The sequence below is a fragment of the Octopus sinensis genome, linkage group LG7 (assembly GCF_006345805.1).
Source record: "Octopus sinensis linkage group LG7, ASM634580v1, whole genome shotgun sequence".
Classification (NCBI taxonomy): domain Eukaryota; kingdom Metazoa; phylum Mollusca; class Cephalopoda; order Octopoda; family Octopodidae; genus Octopus; species Octopus sinensis.
The window spans coordinates 13,259,839-13,279,387 of NC_043003.1; the positions used below are offsets into that span (position 1 = coordinate 13,259,839).

Consider the following 19,549-nt stretch of genomic DNA (forward strand, 5'->3'; position numbering starts at 1 on the left):
CAAATCATCTGTATTTTCTGTACAACCCTTGGTTTTTGTTGGAGGCTAACCAGCTGCTGTTATCATGATCTCCAAAGCGGTGCCTCAGCATGGCCACAGTCCAATGACTGAAACAAGTAAAAGACAAGAGACGACATCTATGTCTATGATGGCATTCAAATAATCATTATTTTGATTTTGCATTTGATTTTTATAATTTTCAAAAACTGAAAGTGTTTTTTCTTCCTCAGATCATCATTGAAGGGGTTCGTGGAAGCAGTAACAGAGTTAATTTTGCTATTGATGACATCGAATTCAACAATAAGAAATGCTCTCGTAAGTGAAAATTCTCTTTTATCAAATCAAACTGCAGATATAGTTCTATATTTAAGAGACGAGGAATTATTTACATTATTTACATTATTTACATTTGACGAATCAAAATCGAAATCAAATTCGATGACTGGCATCAGTGCTAGTGAAGCGCTGAGAGCACCATCCGAGTGTGATCATTGCCAGAGTGGCTAACTGGCTTCTGTGCCGGTGGGACGTAAAAAGCACCCTTCGAGCGTGATTGTTACCAATGTCGCCTCACCGGCACTTGTGCCAGTGGCACGTGAAAAAACATTCGAGCGAGGTCGTTGCCAGTGCTGCTGGACTGGCTCCTGTGCAGGTGGCATGTAAAAAACACCATTTGAGTGTGGCCATTGCCACTACTGCCTGACTGGCCCTCTTGCCAGTGACACGTAAAAGCACACACTACACTCTCAGAGTGGTTGGCATTAAGAAGGGCATCTCGCTGTAGAAACTCTGCCAGATCAAGATTGGAGCTTGGTGTAGCCATCTGGTTTGCCATTCCTCAGTCAAATCGTCCAACCCATGCTAGAATGGAAAGCAGACATTAAACGATGATGATGATGATGATGACAGATATTTGTCCTCATCTTGCTTGTTGTTAACACAACATTTCGGCTGATATACCCTCCAACCTTCATCAGGTGTCTTGGGGAAATTTCAAACCTGGGTTTTCATTCCTAAGGTATTTTTCGATGTTATTATTATTATTATTCAGGTTATAGCCTGGAATCGAACTCAGAATCTCAGGGTGAGTTGCCTGCACTCTTAACCACTATGCCACGGGCATATGGCATAGTGGTTAAGAGCACAGGCCAATAATCCCAAGATTCTGAGTTCAATTCCAAGCAGTGACCTGAATAATAATAATAATAATAATAATAATAATAATAACATCGAAAAATACCCTAGGAATGAGAATCCAGGTTTGACATTTACCCCAAGATACCTGGCAAAAGCTGGAGGGTATATCAGCTGAAATGTGTTAACAACAAACAAGATGAGAACTAATAATGTAAATAAAGTAAATATTGTAAAAACTGTAAATAATGTAAATAATGTAAAATGCAGATGTGTTATAACTCTTGAAGCAGAATTTGTTCTCCTTATGGTGGTGAGCTGGCAGAAACATTATCATGCCAGGCGAAATGCTTAGGGGTATTTCGTCTGTCTTTACGTTCTGAGTTCAAATTCCACTGAGGTCAACTTTGCTTTTCATCCTTCTGGAGTCGATAAATTAAGTACCAGTTGCATACTGGAGTCGATCTAATCAACTGGCCCCAACTCCCAAAATATTTCGGGCCTTGTGTCTCGAGTAGAAAAGAATTTGTTCTCCTTGTTACCAATATTACCAACAGCTGCAAGCTTAAATGATTTTTGTTCTTCTAAGTTAAACATTGTGGTGGTGCGTCGCTTAGTGGTTAGGGTGTCAGCATCATGATCGTAAGATTGTGGTTTTGATTCCTGGACCAGGCGACGCGTCGTGTTCTTGAGCAAAACACTTCATTTCACGTTGCTCTAGTCCACTCAGCTGGCAAAAATGAGTAACGCTGTGATGGACTGGCGTCCCATCCAGATGGGGAACACATACACCATGGAAACCGAGAAACCAGGCCCATGAGCCTGGCTAGGCTTTAAAAGGGTGCATTTATTATCATTTTAAGTTAAACATTGGTTGTTGTTAAATACTTTGAAATTGGTGCATGTGTGATTGTGTGGTAAGATGCTTGCTTCCAAACCACATAGCTTTTGGGCTCAGTCCCACTGTGTGGCACCTTGGGCAAGTGTCTTCTACTCTAGCCCCAGGCCCACCAAAGATATGTGAGTGGATTTGTTAGATGGAAACTGAAAGAATCCTGCCATATGTATGTTTGTGTATGTGTTTGGCAAACCATCACTACTTGATATCTGTAACTTAGCAGTTTGGCAAAAGAGACCAATAGAATAAGTACAAGGTTTATAAAAAAAGTCTGTGTGTGTGTTTGACAACCTATCACCACTTGACAACTGGTATTGGTTTGTTTACATCCCTGTAACTTAGCAGTTTGGTGAATGAGAGAATAAGTAACAGACTTTAAAAGAAAAAATAAGTATTGAGGTTGATTTGTTCAACTAAAACCCTTCAAGGTGATGCCCCAACATGGTCGCATTCTAATGATTGAAACAAGTAAAAGATAAAAGATAAAAAACGAAAGACAACCTTATAATGGCTAACACTGAAAATAATGGCCAGATATAAAATCTTTTAAACAACTTGCATATAATCTTTTGTTTTTGTACTTGGTGACCCTGCCAGTGTTGGGGTCACTTAAAAAGCATCAAGTCTACACTGTGAAGTGGTTGGCATTTGGAAGAACATTTAGCTGTAAAAACCTTGCCAAAACTGACCTCACCTGTGCTTGTCCCACGTAAAAAAGCACTTGTTCCACTCTGTGGAGTGGTTGGTGTTAAGAAGGGCATCCAGCTGTAAAAAAACCTTGCCAAAACTGACCTCACCTGTGCTTGAGCCACATAAAAAAGCACTTGGTCCACTCTGTGGAGTGGTTGATGTTAAGAAGGGCATCCAGCTGTAAAAAACCTTGCCAAAACTGACCTCACCTGTGCTTGAGCCACATAAAAAAGCACTTGGTCCACTCTGTGGAGTGGTTGATGTTAAGAAGGGCATTCAGCTGTAAAAACCTTGCCAATACTGACCTCACCTGTGCTTGAGCCACATAAAAAAGCACTTGGTCCACTCTGTGGAGTGGTTGATGTTAAGAAGGGCATCCAGCTGTAAAAAACCTTGCCAAAACAGACACAGAAGTATGGTGCAGTCTTTTACCTGACCAGCTCCTGTCAAACTGTCCAACCCATGCTAGTACAGAAAGAGAATTTCAAACGATGATGTTGATGATGATGATGACAGAATTTTTGCTTGTTTTATTTGTGAACAGTGTTTCCTCGAAAGGCCACGGAACTTCCTACGACATCGACAATTCCAAGTTCAGTAACCACAGCACTTCCACCAAGGACAACACCAAGTAAGTAATAGTCTTATAATAACCGAAACATTCTTATGAAAGAGAAACCATTGCCGTACCAGCAAAGTGTTTGCTACATAAATCTATCAGAAATACCTGCTGAAGGATTCCATTCGTTTTCCATTGCTCGGATAGGTAGCTTCTTATCGAGTTGTATTTTTGAAACACATACTGATGGAGCTCTTTCTCTCTATTTCTTTATCTATCTATCTATCTCTTTCTCTCTCTATGTCTCTTTCTCTCTCTCACTCTCTCTATTTATCTATCTATCTATTTTTCTCTTTAGCTCGATCTCTATCTATCTACCTATCTCTTTCTCTCTCTAATTCTCTTTCTTTCTCTCTCTCTCTATCTATCCCTTTCTCTCTCTATGTCTCTTTCTCTACCTCTCTCTCTCTCTCTATCTATCTATCTATCTATCCATCCATTTTTCTCTCTCTCTATCTATCTATCTATCTGTTGATCTCTTTCTCTCTTTAACTCTTTTCTCTCTCTCTCTCTCTCTCTCTCTCTCTCTTTTACTGTTTGTCTCTCTATTTATCTCTTTCTCTATCTGTCTGTCTGTCTCTCTCTCTGTCTGTCTCTCTCTCTCTCTATCTCTCTCTCTCTCTCCTTATCCAATAACTTTATCAACTTTGGTGTGCTCCAAGGTTCAGTTTCTTATGCCTCAATGACTCACTTGCTGTCTCTCCCAACAACACCTACTTCCAAACCAGAGGTTCCAAGCTTTTTCGGGCTGCTGCCCCCTTGACACCCAACCCACATTCCTAGCACCCCCAGACCAACTAACCATAACAAACATAGACCTCTTTCTAATGCAAACTCAAAGCAACTGTATTTAACAAATAAAACTTAATCTCATGAACCCATTATTTCGTTACCTTTACATGAATACCTACCCCATTATCGCCCCACTTTTCTTCAGCGCCCCCTTAGGACTTTCCCCCACACCCAAGGGGGCAATACTGCCCACTTTGGGAACCACTGTCCTGCACAGACAATATCATCCTTCATTCTGTGCAAGCCTTCTGCACTTAAGAGTCATCTACATACAACCAAGATGATGATGATGATGATGATGATGATGACAGAATTTTTGCTTGTTTTGTTTGTGAACAGTGTATCCTCGAAACATACAACCAAGTGGCTCATTTACAACTATGATGCTATGTAAATGCAATGAGACAGTAACGCACACAGACAAACACATACATGCACACATATATATATGCATATACATATATAGGCGCAGGAGTGGCTGTGTGGTAAGCAGCTTGCCTACCAACCACATGGTTCCGGGTTCAGTCCCACTGCGTGGCATCTTGGGCAAGTGTCTTCTGCTATAGCCCCAGTCCGACCAATGCCTTGTGAGTTGATTTGGTAGACAGAAACTGAAAGAAGCCTGTCGTATATATGTATATATCTATACGTGTGTTTGTGTGTCTGTGTTTGTCCCCCTAGCATTGCTTGACAACCGATGCTGGTGTGTTTACGTCCCCGTCACTTAGCGGTTCGGCAAAAGAGACCGATAGAATAAGTACTGGGCTTACAAAGAATAAGTCCCGGGGTCGATTTGCTCGACTAAAGGCGGTGCTCCAGCATGGCCGCAGTCAAATGACCGAAACAAGTAAAAGAGTAAAAAAGTAAAGAGGAGGCGCAATGGCCTAGTGGTTAGGGCAGCGGACTTGCGGTCGGAGGATCGCGGTTTCGATTCCCAGACCGGGCGTTGTGTGTGTTTATTGAGCGAAAACACCTAAAAGCTCCACGAGGCTCCGGCAGGAGGTGGTGATCCCTGCTGTACTCTAAAAGGCGGTGCTCCAGCATGGCCGCAGTCAAATGACTGAAACAAGTACCAAAAAAAAAGTATATCAGCACCATCATCGTTTAACATCCATTTTTCCATACTGGCATGTGTATATACATAGGCGTGTGTGTGTGAAGTGTGTGTGTGTGTGTGTGTGTGTGTGTGTGTGTGTGTGTGTGTGTGTGTGTGTGTGTGTGTGTGAAAGAGTGTAAAAATCGGAGAAGGTAAATCAAGACTGCATTTTCAAGCTAAGCTTAACACAACTCATACCACACACACACACACACACACACACCACACACACACACACACACATATATATATATAAATTTAAAATAATAAAGGTGAAAAATTGAATATTAATTTGATTAATATCAATTTAAAACCAGTGGCCTAGCATAATGAAACATCTGAAGATTCAGAAAAATTATATTACATACATATAAGAGGGATGACCACTAAGTGGACATCCATATGATAGAAGTCAACCCCTATGGTCTTACCACAAAGAAAGGAATAGCGGATCTACTTCTAGCATAATGAATGTCCATGTAGTGGTCATCCCTCTTATATGTATTATATATATATATATGAGCAAAACGCCCCCGTCCAATGGATGATGCTTAATCATATCTGCTGAATAAAAAGCAATCAGTGTTTTCTTTTCATTAAAAAATAATTAAGCATACCTTTATTCCAATAAAATTTTTGGTTTTGTTAAATGAAGTTAAGGCAAAAAAAACTTCTTGAGAAACCAAATAGTCTTTCCTTCCTTCATGCCAAGTTTAAAGAAAATATCTCTTTTGCACCTTACTTTTTTGGTCTCTTAAATATACTGCATTTTGTGGCATTATTTCAAGCCAGCCGGCTTTTTTGCGCAAACCGCACATGCATTTTTCTTGCATACGCATAGTATCAATCGCAATAGCTGATGTACTTGCGCATACAAATGCACGTTCCCATGGCTTTATCGATCGCATTCTCACCTGGAATCAATTTTTGTAATTTTTTCAAGACTTATACATGCCCTGATACCATTGGTATCTACATATCAAATTTGAGCGCAATTGGATGGGGGATGCCCGAGATCCTAGAACACACACACACAGACAGACAGAACGGCAGATGAGCTGGCAGAAACGTTAGCACGCTGGGTAAAATGCTTAGCGGCATTTCGTCTGCTGCTATGTTCTGAGTTCAAATTCCGCCGAGATCAACTTTGCCTTTCATCTTTTCGGGGTCGCACTGAGGTTGATATAATCAACTTAATCCATTTGTCTGTCCTTGTTTGTCCTCTCTGTGTTTAGCCCCCTATGGGTAGTAAAGAAATAGATATGTATATATATATATATATATATATATATATATATATATATATATAAGCACATAAAAACATACACCCATAAACACACACATACACATATTAATAACTATTTATATTTTTTACAATTTTACAGCACCAACTCAATACGACTGCACTTTTGAAAAAGATATGTGTTCTTGGACTAATGATGTTAAAGCCGATTTCAAATGGGCTAGAGCTCAAGGCCCATCGGGACACTATAAGAGTGGCCCAACAACAGACCATACCTCTGGAACAAGTAAGTGTGTTAATCAATAATATATTAAGTTAACCCTTTAGCATTTAAATTGGTCATATCTCTCTCATTACAGTCTCTATCTTTCTCTATCTCTTTCTCCCTTTCAATCCATTGTTGTGCCATCAGCCTGCCATTAGTCCATATCAATACTTCTATAATATTTCTCTGTTGCTCCTTTTCACCTCCACACGTGACCCTGGGTCTTGAACCACACAAGCGACAATCCAAAAAACATTTACGCCTGCTGGTACGCCATTCACTCTGATCTTCATGGTTCTCTTTGAGAAGCAGTTGGGATAGAGGACTATTCAGTCCACCGGGGTGACACTGCATGTCTTTGCGCAAGGTCCTCACTTTTAAAGAGGACCTCAATCTGGCAAACTGCCTCCTTCTCTGTATATGAGCCACATATATTAAAATGTCTCTGAGGGCCTTCTCAGCATGACTAACGGACACTATTTCAGCCCCTCGGGTTTTGCATGATACACATCTGAAATAAATGGTCTTCCCCTCTTTCGCCTTTATTAATTCAGGTGGTACTAGTACTGTGGCCTTACTACACTCAAATTGGATGATACCTTTTGCTTTTGTAAGAAAAGTACCAGTCAAATACTGGGGTCAGTGTAATGAATTGCCTCTCCTCTCAAACTGCTGGCCTTGTACTGAATTAAGGAAGAAAAGTATTATGGCATACATACATTTTATGTAGCGAGTAAATGTGTGTTTGTATATGTATATACATTGTATTAACCCTTTAGTGTACAAAATGTCCATAACAGGCCAAACATTTTCTACTTGTTTTATGTTGAAACTGGTCAGTCTGGCCTCTCACACCTACCCAACAATGTCATTGGTAAAATGTCGTTGTTGAAATATACATTCCCAAGGTTGAAATCACAAAGCTTTAAGATAATGCATGATTAAATTAAAAACAATGCGAATAAGCAAACATTACATTTGACAGAATAATCTGAATCCTAAAGGGTTAAATGTTTAAAGATAAGGTAAAAGAGTAAAGACCCCCTTTGGTCATGAATGGGATTGCACCTAGAAAGTTCCCCTCCAAAGCACAAGTCCAGGCAAGGTTGTTTATGGAAGACCAGCAGTCACCCATGCATACCAGCCTCCCCTCTCTATGCCAAGGGTAAAGACCCTCTTTGGTCATGAATGACCATGGGATTGCACCTAGAAAGTTCCCCTCCAAAACACAAGTCCAGGCAAGTTTGTTTATAGAAGACCAGCAGTCACCCATGCATATCAGCCTTTTCTCTCCACATCACCGATGTTATCCAAGGGAAAGGCAAAGTCTGATACAGTTTGGCACCGGTACATCACAGCTCATTTCTACAGCTGAGTGAACTGGTGCAATGTGAAATAAAGTGTCTTGCTCAAGAACACAACACACAGCCTGGTCTAGGAATTGAACTCACTACCTCATGATTGTGAGCCTAACACTCTAACCACTGAGTCCAAATGTATATGTATATTTGTACATGATAACATTTCTGTGCAATTCAGAATGCAGAGTCTAATTCCTATGAAGGTCAATTGTTTTTCCATTTTTTTAAATGATGTTATATATAATATTTCATATCCTCAGAAGACGGCTGGTATATTCTGTCAAAGAGATCGTGGCGCTCTAAATCTTACTCAAAGGCACGTATTGTTGGTCCAAGCATCCCTCCTTCTCAGACACGATGTCTGAACTTTTGGTATCACATGTACGGAGCCTATGTGAATCAGCTACAAGTAAATGTCACACAAGGAACAACTACCAAAAAATTATGGGTGAAAACAGGTGACCAGGGCAATTTATGGAGACAAGCTTTTATTCACATGGATAAGAGTGCATATAAAACTAATTACAAGGTAAGACTATAGAATTTTAAATGATCTATCTTTTCTCTTTTTTTTTTCTTTTTTTACTCATTTCAAACATTTGATTGTGGCTATGCTGGAGCAATATCTTGAAGGGTTTTGTCGAACAAATCGACTACAGTACTTTGTTTTTTTTAAAGACTTGTGTTTTGCTGAACTACTAAGTTATGGGGATGTGAACAAACCAACACTGGCTGTTAAGTGGTGGTGGTGGTGGTGGTGGACAAACACAACATAAACACATAGACACAGATACACACATACACGAACACACACACACACACACACACACACACACACACACACACACACACACACACACACACACACACACACACACACACACACACACACAAACATAGACATACACACCTGCTCAGAGGCCTGCATGAAGTTTTCCAAAAATGTTCATCATTCTTGACACAATTAAGGGGATCTTAGGCAACTGAAACCTGAGTGTCTTTTTGGTCAGCTGAAAGCAGTTTGGGCACAAACTTGGCAGACACGTGTCTCATACCCACATCTTCAGTGATAATGGACTGATCTGAACCATATCTAATCTGCACATCCTCTGATAACTCACAAATGATGATTCGACAATTTCCCCTCAGAGATGCACATACATCTGCAATGTTTTTCTCAGTTCTGCTGGTTGCAGGTCTCCCAGAACGTTCATCACTATCAACATATTTTGGCCATCTTGGAAACATCTGAATCACTCATACACTTGTGTGCAGCTCATACACTCCTCTCCATACACTTTCTGCAATTTTGCATAAGCCTATGAGCAGGGTTTTTTTTTTTTTGCCATAAAACACACCAACCAATCGTGACCGTTTCCAGCCTCCCCTGGCGCCTGTGCCGGTGTCACATAGAAAACACCCACTACACTCACAGAGTGGTTGGCGTTAGGAAAGGCATCCAGCTGTAGAAACACTGCCAGATCAGACTGGAGCCTGGTGCAGCCTCCTGACTTCTCAGACCCCGGTCGAACTGTCCAACCCATGCTAGCATGGAAAACGGACGTTAAACAATGATGATGATGATGATGATCAATGCGGCGATCGCATACTACACACATTCCTTTCAAGCATTGCTGTAAACATTGAAGTGAGCTAGAACGTTAAAATTTAGTGCACATGCACAGCAGAGTCCAAGGTCAATCTGTGCTGAGCAGCTTTACTCTGTGTGCTTTATATAAAGAGAGGGTAAAAAACCCCTTTGGTCATGAGATTGCGCCTAGAAAGTTTCCTTCTAAGGCACAAATCTGGGTAAGGTTGTTTATGGAAGACCAGCAGTTGCCCATGCGTATCAGCCCCCCCCCCTTCTCCATGCCACTGATATTACCCAAGGGAAAGACCAAAGACCGATATAGCTTAGCACCAGTGATATCGCAACTCATTTTTACAGCTGAGTGAACTGGAGCAACATGAAATAAAGTGGCACAAGTCTGGACAATCTTGTTTATGGAAGACCAGCAGTCGCCCATGTATACCAGCCTCCCCTCTACATGTGACCAATGTTATTCAAGGGAAGGGCAAAAGCTGATACAGCTTGGTATCAGTAACATCGCAACTCATTTCTACAGCTGAGTGAACTGAAGCAACATGAAATAAAGTGTCTTGCTCAAGAACACAACACACAGCCCAGTCCAGGAATAGAACTCACTACCTCATGATTTTGAGCCTGGTGCTCTAACCACTGAGCCATGTGCCTTTACAAAAGATAATGTGTGTGTGACCCCCTTCGGTCATGAATGACCATGGGATTGCACCTAGAAAGTTACCCTCCGAGGCACAAGTCTGGGCAAGGTTGTTTATGGAAGACCAGCAGTCGCCCATGCATACCAGACTCCCCTCTCCACACCACCGATGTTATCCAAGGGAAAGGCAAAGGGGACAATACAGCTTGGCACCAGTAACGTTGCAGCTCATTTATTAACGTGCAAGTGGCTGAGCACTCCACAGACACATGTACCCTTAACGTAGTTCTCAGGGAGATTCAGCGTGACACAGAGTGTGACAAGGCTGGCCCTTTGAAATACAGGTACAACAGAAACAGGAAGAAAGAGTGAGAGAAAGTTGTGGCGAAAGAGTACAGCAGGGTTCTCCACCACCCCCTGCTGGAGCCTCGTGGAGCTTTAGATGTTTTTATTCAATAAACACTCACAATGCCCAGTCTGGGAATCGAAACCGCGATCCTACGGCTGCGAGTCCGCTGCCCTAACCACTGGGCCATTGCGCCTCCACACGAAAGATAATGTAGTTATATAAATAATGATGTTTTATGACAGCGAAGTAGCTGCTGGGTCAATTAAATCAATGTTTTGCATTCAAAAAGGCTTCGTTTGAACAAACTTCTATAACCTTATCCACTGAGTCTAATTTTCTTTTTATTTTAGATCACATTTGAAGCAGTCGGTGGAATTAATTATCGAGATTTTATTGCACTTGATGACATCCGCTTTACAGTGGGGGCTTGTCATGAAAGTAAGTCTCATTCACCTCCTTGCCTTTTTTTCCTTTACGTTCTCTCTCATGTTTTCCAGTCTAAGTAGAAAAATACAATTTTTGTCCATATGTATGCACGAAATCATTTCTTGGATTCATAGCCAAGAATCAAAACCTTATCCTAGATTTTCATACAATATATATACATATATACATATATCAAAATCGAAATCAAAATCAAAGTGAAATTCGATGACAGGCACCTGTGATAGCGGGTTGCAAAGAGCACCATACGAGCATGATCATTGACAGAGCGGCTAACTGACTTCCGTGCCGGTGGCACATCAAAGGCACCATTGGAGTGTAATCGTTACCAGTGTCGCCTTACTGGCACTTAAGCCCCATGCTAGTAGGGTGCTAAGAGCACCATCCAAGTGTGATCGTTGCCAGAGCGGCTAACTGTCTTCTGTGCCGGTGGCATGTAAAAAGCACCATTCGAGCGTGATCGTTACCAGCATCACCTTACTGGCACCTGTGCTGATGGCATGTGTAACAAGATTCGAGTGGTTGGCGTTAGGAAGGGCATCCATCTATAGAAACTCTGCCAGATCAAGACTGGAGCCTGGTGCAGCCATCTGGTTTGCCAGCCTTCAGTCAAACCGTCCAAACCATGCTAGCATGGAAAGCCGATGTTAAACGATGATGATGATGATGATGATGATGATATACACATATAAATGCATATATATGTGTGTGTGTGTATGTGTGTGTGTGTGTGTGTGTGTGTGTGTGTGTGTGTGTGTGTGTGTGTGTGTGTAGAATTTAGAGACAAGCCACTATTTAGTAATATTGCTCAAGGAGCTGCCTTCTAAGTCTTATAATGTTATCAGCCTCATGTATGCAAACTTGGTCAAGGGATGCACTTTAACACTTGGTGGTTAAAAGATGTTGCTGAAGGGATCTGATACAACATTCAAAGGCATTTTTGATCCATGTTAAGCCTCTGCCACTTTGTTTTTGTTTTAGGTAGAGGTGGTCTACATCACAGTTTACGTGGAAATTATGTGTTCACTAGTATTTTGGGGTTTTCACATCAGTGGCTCAGATCTCATCAAGCATCCAATCAAGCAGCCCAAATGTTGGCAGAAACGTTAGCACACCCGGCGAAATGCTTTGCGGTATTTCGTCTGCCGTTACGTTCTGAGTTCAAATTCCACCAAGGTCGACTTTGCCTTTCATCCTTTCGGGGTTGATTAAATAAGTACCAGTTACACACAGGGGTCAATGTAATCGACTTAATCCGTTTGTCTGTCCTTGTTTGTCCCCTCTATGTTTAGCCCCTTGTGGGTAATAAAGAAATAGGTATGAGTACTGGCACTGCAAACGCATCGTGGGCCATTGTTGTATTGAATGCAAAGTGCTATGACGTCCTAATTTTCTTTATTCGGCAGTAATATTCTTTAGTGACACATGTTTTCTTACAGGTGCCATTGTAAGATGTTTACATCTACCCCTAGATATCTGTAACATTCCTCATCATATATGTATGTATGTATGTATGTATGTATGTTTGAGAAATCTCAAGTCGCGCATGAGAAAGTAAGGAGGGATGTCAGGAAGGGCATCACTGTTACACTTCCAGATGGGAAGGGTCTTCCTATGATACTGACATGCAGTGTCTGTGCAAGACTCTGCCTCAGTAAAGCTGGACTCAAGAGTCATCTTCGTAGTCATAAAGCGAGACAGATTAGTTACACACCATACTAATCATATCTACCAGGCATGTGGAAGAGAGTGTAATTTGGCAGGAGGACTTAAACGACATGCAAAGGTACATGAAGCCCAGTTACAACTACAGCCGGCAATTGCCGGTAAAGGTTTTAGCTACCAATTCTGTACAAGACATTGTAGATCTTTAGCTGGGCTAAAAAGTCACATTTGATCACAGCACCAATAACAGAAAAGCTTCGTGCAGTAGCCATACTCGATAACGAGGGGGCAGCCATCATGTATGTATGTATTTATGTATGTATTTATGTATGTATATTGCTTTTAAAGGCGGTACATAAAGTAGCTAAAGCAATAAAGCATGTTCTTCACTCCTGCTCCAGAGTGTGGGCTGTGGGGTCACTCCAAAATGCTCTATCTACAACGATTTCATCTCAATCGAAGGAGAGGGGCTTTCTCCGTCCGGGTTGCAGATCCCTGGGATAAGCTGCCAGATGAGATAGTGATGATGTCAACGACCGCTCAGTTCAAAGTCTCTCTTGACCAGAAATAGCCTGAACTCTTTGTATGACCACCCTCCCTGTACATAACTCCCTGTCCCCCTACATGGCATTGCTTTTGGTTTTTGAGCCAATAAAAATTGAATTGAATTGAAAAATATGTGGTAGGGATATAGAATCCTAGTGAGCACCTTAATCACATGTACCAGTTATTAATGCCGGCTAACCTTCATGACTGTATATAAATTCCAGTTACTTTTATTTTGCTAACAACAGTTTATCTTCACATTGGTAAATCCATATGTCTCTATAGACACTGCTTTTTTCCAGAAAAATGCAGTCTTTGTAGACACATAGATTTATAAGTGTAAAGATATATTTATAAGTGTAAAGATATTAGTAAATCAAACTACCTAGAGATTTTCATTGTATATATATATATATGTATCATCATCATCATCATCATCGTTTAACGTCCGTTTTCCATGCTAGCATGGGTTGGATGGTTCGACCGGGGTCTGGGAAGCCAGGAGGCTGCACCAGGCTCCAGTCTGATCTGGCAGTGTTTCTATAGCTGGATGCCCTTCCTAACGCCAACCACTCTGTGAGTATAGTGGGTGCTTTTTACGTGCCACCGGCACAGGGGCCAGAGGAGGCTGGTAATGTCCATGATTGGTTGGTGCATTTTATGTGCCACTGGCACAGACACCAGTCAAGGCAGTGCTGGCATCGGCCACATTCGGATGGTGTTTTTTTATATGCCACCGGCACGGGTATCACAACTACAATTTCCATTTGATTTTTATTTTGATGTTGATGTATTTGACTCAATAGATTTCCTCAAGCACAGCAGGTCACCCTACGATCCAAGGTAAGCACAGCAGGCCGTCCTGTGAGCCATGAACTCACTTCATTTGTCTTCGCAGTCACAGCATATCTCCAGAGGTCTTGGTTTTTCGTCATTGCCTCTGTGAGATATATACACACACACACACACACACACACACACACACACACATATATATAATATTATTGATCTTTCTTACAAAAAATATAGAGCTGCTTAAGAAGTGCTCGGGTTGAACCCATGACAAAAGATAAGAATTAAGATGTAAACACAAATTAGTTCTCTTTTTCTCAAATTTTCTTCCATATGGGTTTTATTTACATGTATTTTTATGTAAATTTATATATATTTATGTTTTATAAATATTTTTTAAAATATGCATGTGCATCAATATGTATTAATATGTGTATGTATATGCATTTTAAGTCGAATTTATAAGTGTATGAGTATGATTGCCTAATTTAGGTTTATATCTTAATTCTTATATATATATATATATATATATATATATTTATAAGTTCAGCAAAATTTAGATTCAGATGAATAAGGTATTTAAGTCAAAGGCACCAGAATTTTGTATGGTATTATCCATATAAATCCATGGGGTGATTATAATCAAAATAAGCAACAAGTATATCCAAGGTAATGTGGTACAATCGTTTCATGCTACTTCATTTTATTAAACACTGTAAGTATTACATCAGTTTTAAAATGTCATGCAATCTTCAGCCACTTATAGAAAATTTCTATAAAATTATAGAAAATTTCTATAAGTGGCTGAAGATTGCTCGACATTTTAAACAGTGTTTAATAAAATGAAGTAGCATGAAACGATTGTACTACATTACCTCGGATATACTTGTGGCTTAATTTGAGTATATATATATACATGTGTGTGTGTGTTTGTGTGTAAAAAGGTTGAATTAGATTCGTCCTTTAATTTGAAGGTTTCCAAAATAGATTTCTAATAGTGATTCTTCATATTTTGCTGGTAGCTTATTTGTGTAAATTTGCAAATATGAAAATAATACTTGTATATCTGGTGTGAAATTACGAAAAGAAATCCCAGAAAACTCAACGATTTTGTTAAAAATAAAGAAGAGAAAATGTTAAAATGTATAAGAGAATTTCAATTCTGTTATATATTTTAACATCTTCTCTTCTCCATTTTTAACTAAATTGTTGAGTTTTATGAGATTTCCTTCCATAATTTCATGAGACATCATATACAAGTATGTGTGTGTGTTTGTATAAAGCCAGAGTTTATTTCAAGAAAGCTGAGATAAAACTTTTATTTCCTTATCCAGATAACCCAACATTCTGTGATTTTGAATCAGAGGACAAATGTAATTATACTCATAACAAGAACGCTGACTTTGAATGGACCTGGCACCATGGAAGGACACAAAGCTCAGGAACCGGGCCAACTGCGGATCACACCATGGGAACTCCATCAGGACATTATTTCTACATTGAAACCTCATCCAAGAAAGTGAACCAAACAGCCCAGCTGATTAGTCCTATGTATCATACTGACACACCAACGTGCTTACATTTCTATTATTTTATGTATGGTGATGATATCAATACACTAAATATATATCAGGCGTTTGGGAACCAATTTGATGAATTAAAATCCCCACTGTGGAACATGGAACATTCCCAAGGCCCTAATTGGATTGAAGGCACAGTAACACTTGCTGCACATGGTAACTATACGGTAAGCTATAAGCAATATTATTTGTCTGCTATAAGTTTAAAGGGAAAATTGACATAGAAGAATGATGTACAAAATGTGTTTTTGAATTTAGTTTCATCTCTCGAGATTTTAAGTCCAGATTTTGACATAAGATGGCCAGCTATTACAAATAATATTCTATGAACAATTGGTGCCCTGTTCTCAGCTGTGAGAGTGATGAAGGTGTGCATCAGTTCGAAGGTCTTGTTATGGGACACAAACAAATGTATTGACTTATTTGCACTCAAAACCCATGAGCTGTCATTCCAATACCTCCATCACTAATCCATTTTGACCCATCCACTACTACCACCATCACCACCACCACCACTACGACTACCACCATAACTACAAATGTCTCAAAATCTCATTTCTAAAAGTGAAATACACTTACCAAAAATTTTCAACTCTGTGTCTTGATTCCAATTCCTTATAATCTGGGTTCCTGCTGAGACCAACATTAACTTTTATTATTTTGGTGGGTGATAAAACAAAAAGCACCAATCTGGGAGGGTTTGGGATAGACAGAACTATTTAAACATTAAACAGAATGTCTTGAGGTATCTGTTCCAGTTCTTTGTGTTCTGAATGTGGTACCTGTGCAATAACACGTGTGCTAAGTTGCATTGGCATTACCATTTTCATGGGACTTGAGCTGGGCCATAGAACAAGGAAGACTAAGAACCCCTAATCTCCACAAAACACCCTTATCCAAATCTATACCATGGTGAAGAACTTTCCAGGAGCAAAACCACAAAATCCATAGTCAACCATGATTGAAAAGAGACTTAGATATATTTTTCTACTCTAACGTCAAGGCCTGAAATTTTTGGAGAGCAAGGGCCAGTCAATTAGATCGACCCTAGTATGCAACTGGTACTTAATTTATCAACCCCGAAAGGATGAAAGGCAAAGTCAACCTCAGCAGAATTTGAACTCAGAACGTAATGGCAGATGAAATACTGCTAAGCATTTTGCCCAGCATGCTAACATTTCTGCCAGCTCACTGCCTAAAGAGACTAAAATATTTATTTCTTTACTGCTCACAAGGGGCTGAACATAGAGGGAACAAACAAGGACAGACAAAGGGATTAAGTCGTTTTCATCAACACCAGTGTGAAACTGGTACTTTATTTATTGAGCCTGAAAGGATGAAAGGCAAAGTCGACCTCAGCGGAATTTGAACTCAGAACATAGCGACAGACGAAATACTGCTAAGCATTTTGCCTGGCGTGCTAACATTTCTGCCAGCTCACTGCTTTAGGAGACTAAGATATTGTCTTCACTTGAATGTCTTCCTTTCCTTGGTGTTTTACTTTTTCCTCGTATTTTTCGTAAGGTAGCAAACAGGTAGAAGCGTTAACAAGTCAGACAAATGCTTAACAGCATTTGTACCCCTTCTTCATGTTCTGGGTTCAAATTTAGGGGAGATCGACTTTGCCTTTAATTTTTTCAGGACCCATGAAATAAGTACCTGATGAACATTGGAGTTGTAACTGGCTAACCCCCTTCACCAAAATTTCAGGCCCTGTGCATATAGAAATAAATAGAATTATATTTTTCCATAAGGTGGAGTACCGATAGAATTGTTTGCAAGTTGGACAAAATGCTTAGCAGCATTTCTTTTAGCCCTTTGTATTCTAGGGACAAATTCCACCAAGGTTGACTTTGCCTTTCATCTTTTCAGGGTTGGTAAAATAAGTACCAGTTCACCATTGGGATCAATGTAATCGACCAGCCCCCTCCTGCAAAATTTCAAGTCTTGTACCTAGAGTAGAAAGAAACAAAACTATATTTTTCCATTAGGTGGAGAGCTGGTAGAATCATTTGCCTGTTGGACAAAATGCTTAGCGAAATTCTTAGTCTCTTCCAGCTCTTTGTATTCTGGGGACAAATTCTACCGAGGTCAACTTAGCCTTTCATCCTTTCAGGGTTGATAAAATAAATACCTATTTCTTTACTACCCACAAGGGGCTACACACAGAGTGGACAAACAAGGACAGACAAAGGGATTAAGTCGATTACATCGACCCCTGTGCATAAATGGTACTTAATCTATCAACCCCGAAGAGATGAAAGGCAAAGTTGACCTCGGTGGAATTTGAACTCAGCACGTAAAGACAGACGAAATACTGTTAAGCATTTCGCCTGGCATGCTAACATTTCTGCCAGCTCGCCGCCTTCATAGAATAAATACCACTTCGACACTGGTCAATGTAATCAACTTAACCACTTCCTTAAAAATTGCTGGCCCTGTGCCAAAATAGAAGACCTTTAAAATATTCCATTCATATCCCTCTTCTTTTGATATATTTTCCTCAGGTCATATTTGAAGGAATATCAGGAAAAGGCTTTAGAGGTGACATTGCCATTGATGATATTTTCCAAACCAATGGATCATGTCAAACACCAGGTACATTTTTTTTTATTCTGTTTTGTTTTATTTTTTGGTTTGCTTATTATGTGACACCAACGCCAGTGCTTTTTACATGGTTCCATCACCAGTGCTTTTTACATGGCTCCGGCAATAGTGTTTTTTACATGGCACCATCACCAGTGCTTTTATGTGACACCAACGCCAGTGCTTTTTACATGGCTCCATCACCAGTGCTTTTTACATGGCACCAGCAACAGTGTTTTTACATGGTGCCAGCACCAGCACTTTTTATGTGGCTCCAACACCAGTACTTTTCGTGACACCATCACCAGTACTCTTTATGTGACACCAGCACCGGTACTTTGTACTTGCCACCATCACCAGTGCTTTTATGTGATGTCCAATGCCTGTACTTTTTTCATGGCTCCGGCACCAGTACTTTTTATATGGAACCAGCAACAGTGTTTTTTACGTGGCATGAGCACTAGTACTTTTTTATGTGGCTCCAGCACCAGTACTTTTTATATGGAACCAGCAACAGTGTTTTTTACATGGCATGAGCACTAGTACTTTTTATGTGGCTCCAGCACCAGTACATTTTACGTGGCACCAGCATTGTTAATTTCTTCAGAGTGAGCTGAGTGCACAAGTTGTGCTCTGGCAATGGGGATGAAATCCAGGTCATCTGCAGAGATACGAGCAGCATTGTCCATCAGTAAAATGTAATTAGATGTAATTTGTAAATGCAATATGTGCTCATAGCTTTGCATCTAGTTCCACTGCATGGTACCCTTGGAAAGGATCTTCTGTTATGGCTGTAAGCTGACCAAAGCCTTGTAAGTGAATTCAGCAGACAGCAACTGAAAGAAGACTGTCATGTGTGTGTGTGTGTGTGTGTGTGTGTGTGTGTGTGTGTTTGTGTGTGTGTGTGTGTGTGTGTGTATGTCTGTCCGTTCATCTCCGTTGCCCTTTTCGAGCCTAGCCAGGCTCATGGGCCCGGTTCCCCAGTTTCTGTGGCGTATGTGATCCCCCCAGCTGGACGGGACGCCAGTCCACCACAGCATTACTCAAGAAACAAGAAGAGAGTGCGAGAGAAAGTTGTGGTGAAAGAGTACAACAGGGGTCCCCACCACCCCCTGCCAGAGCCTCGTGCTGCTTTTAGGTGTTTTCGCTCAATAAACACACACAATGCCCAGTCTGGGAATCGAAACCGCGAGTCCGCTGCCCTAACCACTGGGCCATTGCGCCTCCACACATATATACATATATATAT

General features: G+C 40.5%; 1 protein-coding gene across 3 annotated transcripts in view; it reads left to right on the forward strand.

The window, feature by feature from the left end:
- The window catches only part of LOC115213822 (MAM and LDL-receptor class A domain-containing protein 1-like), a 382,250-nt gene that overhangs the window by 253,305 nt on the left and 109,396 nt on the right, over window positions 1-19,549 (forward strand). For all 3 annotated transcript variants that reach the window (XM_036504533.1, XM_029782714.2, XM_036504532.1), the window contains exons 97-103: window positions 231-315; window positions 3,267-3,353; window positions 6,615-6,758; window positions 8,359-8,627; window positions 11,038-11,125; window positions 15,469-15,881; window positions 18,222-18,312. In XM_036504533.1, coding sequence (XP_036360426.1) covers window positions 231-315; window positions 3,267-3,353; window positions 6,615-6,758; window positions 8,359-8,627; window positions 11,038-11,125; window positions 15,469-15,881; window positions 18,222-18,312 — 1,177 coding nt within the window. The remainder of the gene's footprint in view (window positions 1-230; window positions 316-3,266; window positions 3,354-6,614; window positions 6,759-8,358; window positions 8,628-11,037; window positions 11,126-15,468; window positions 15,882-18,221; window positions 18,313-19,549) is intronic.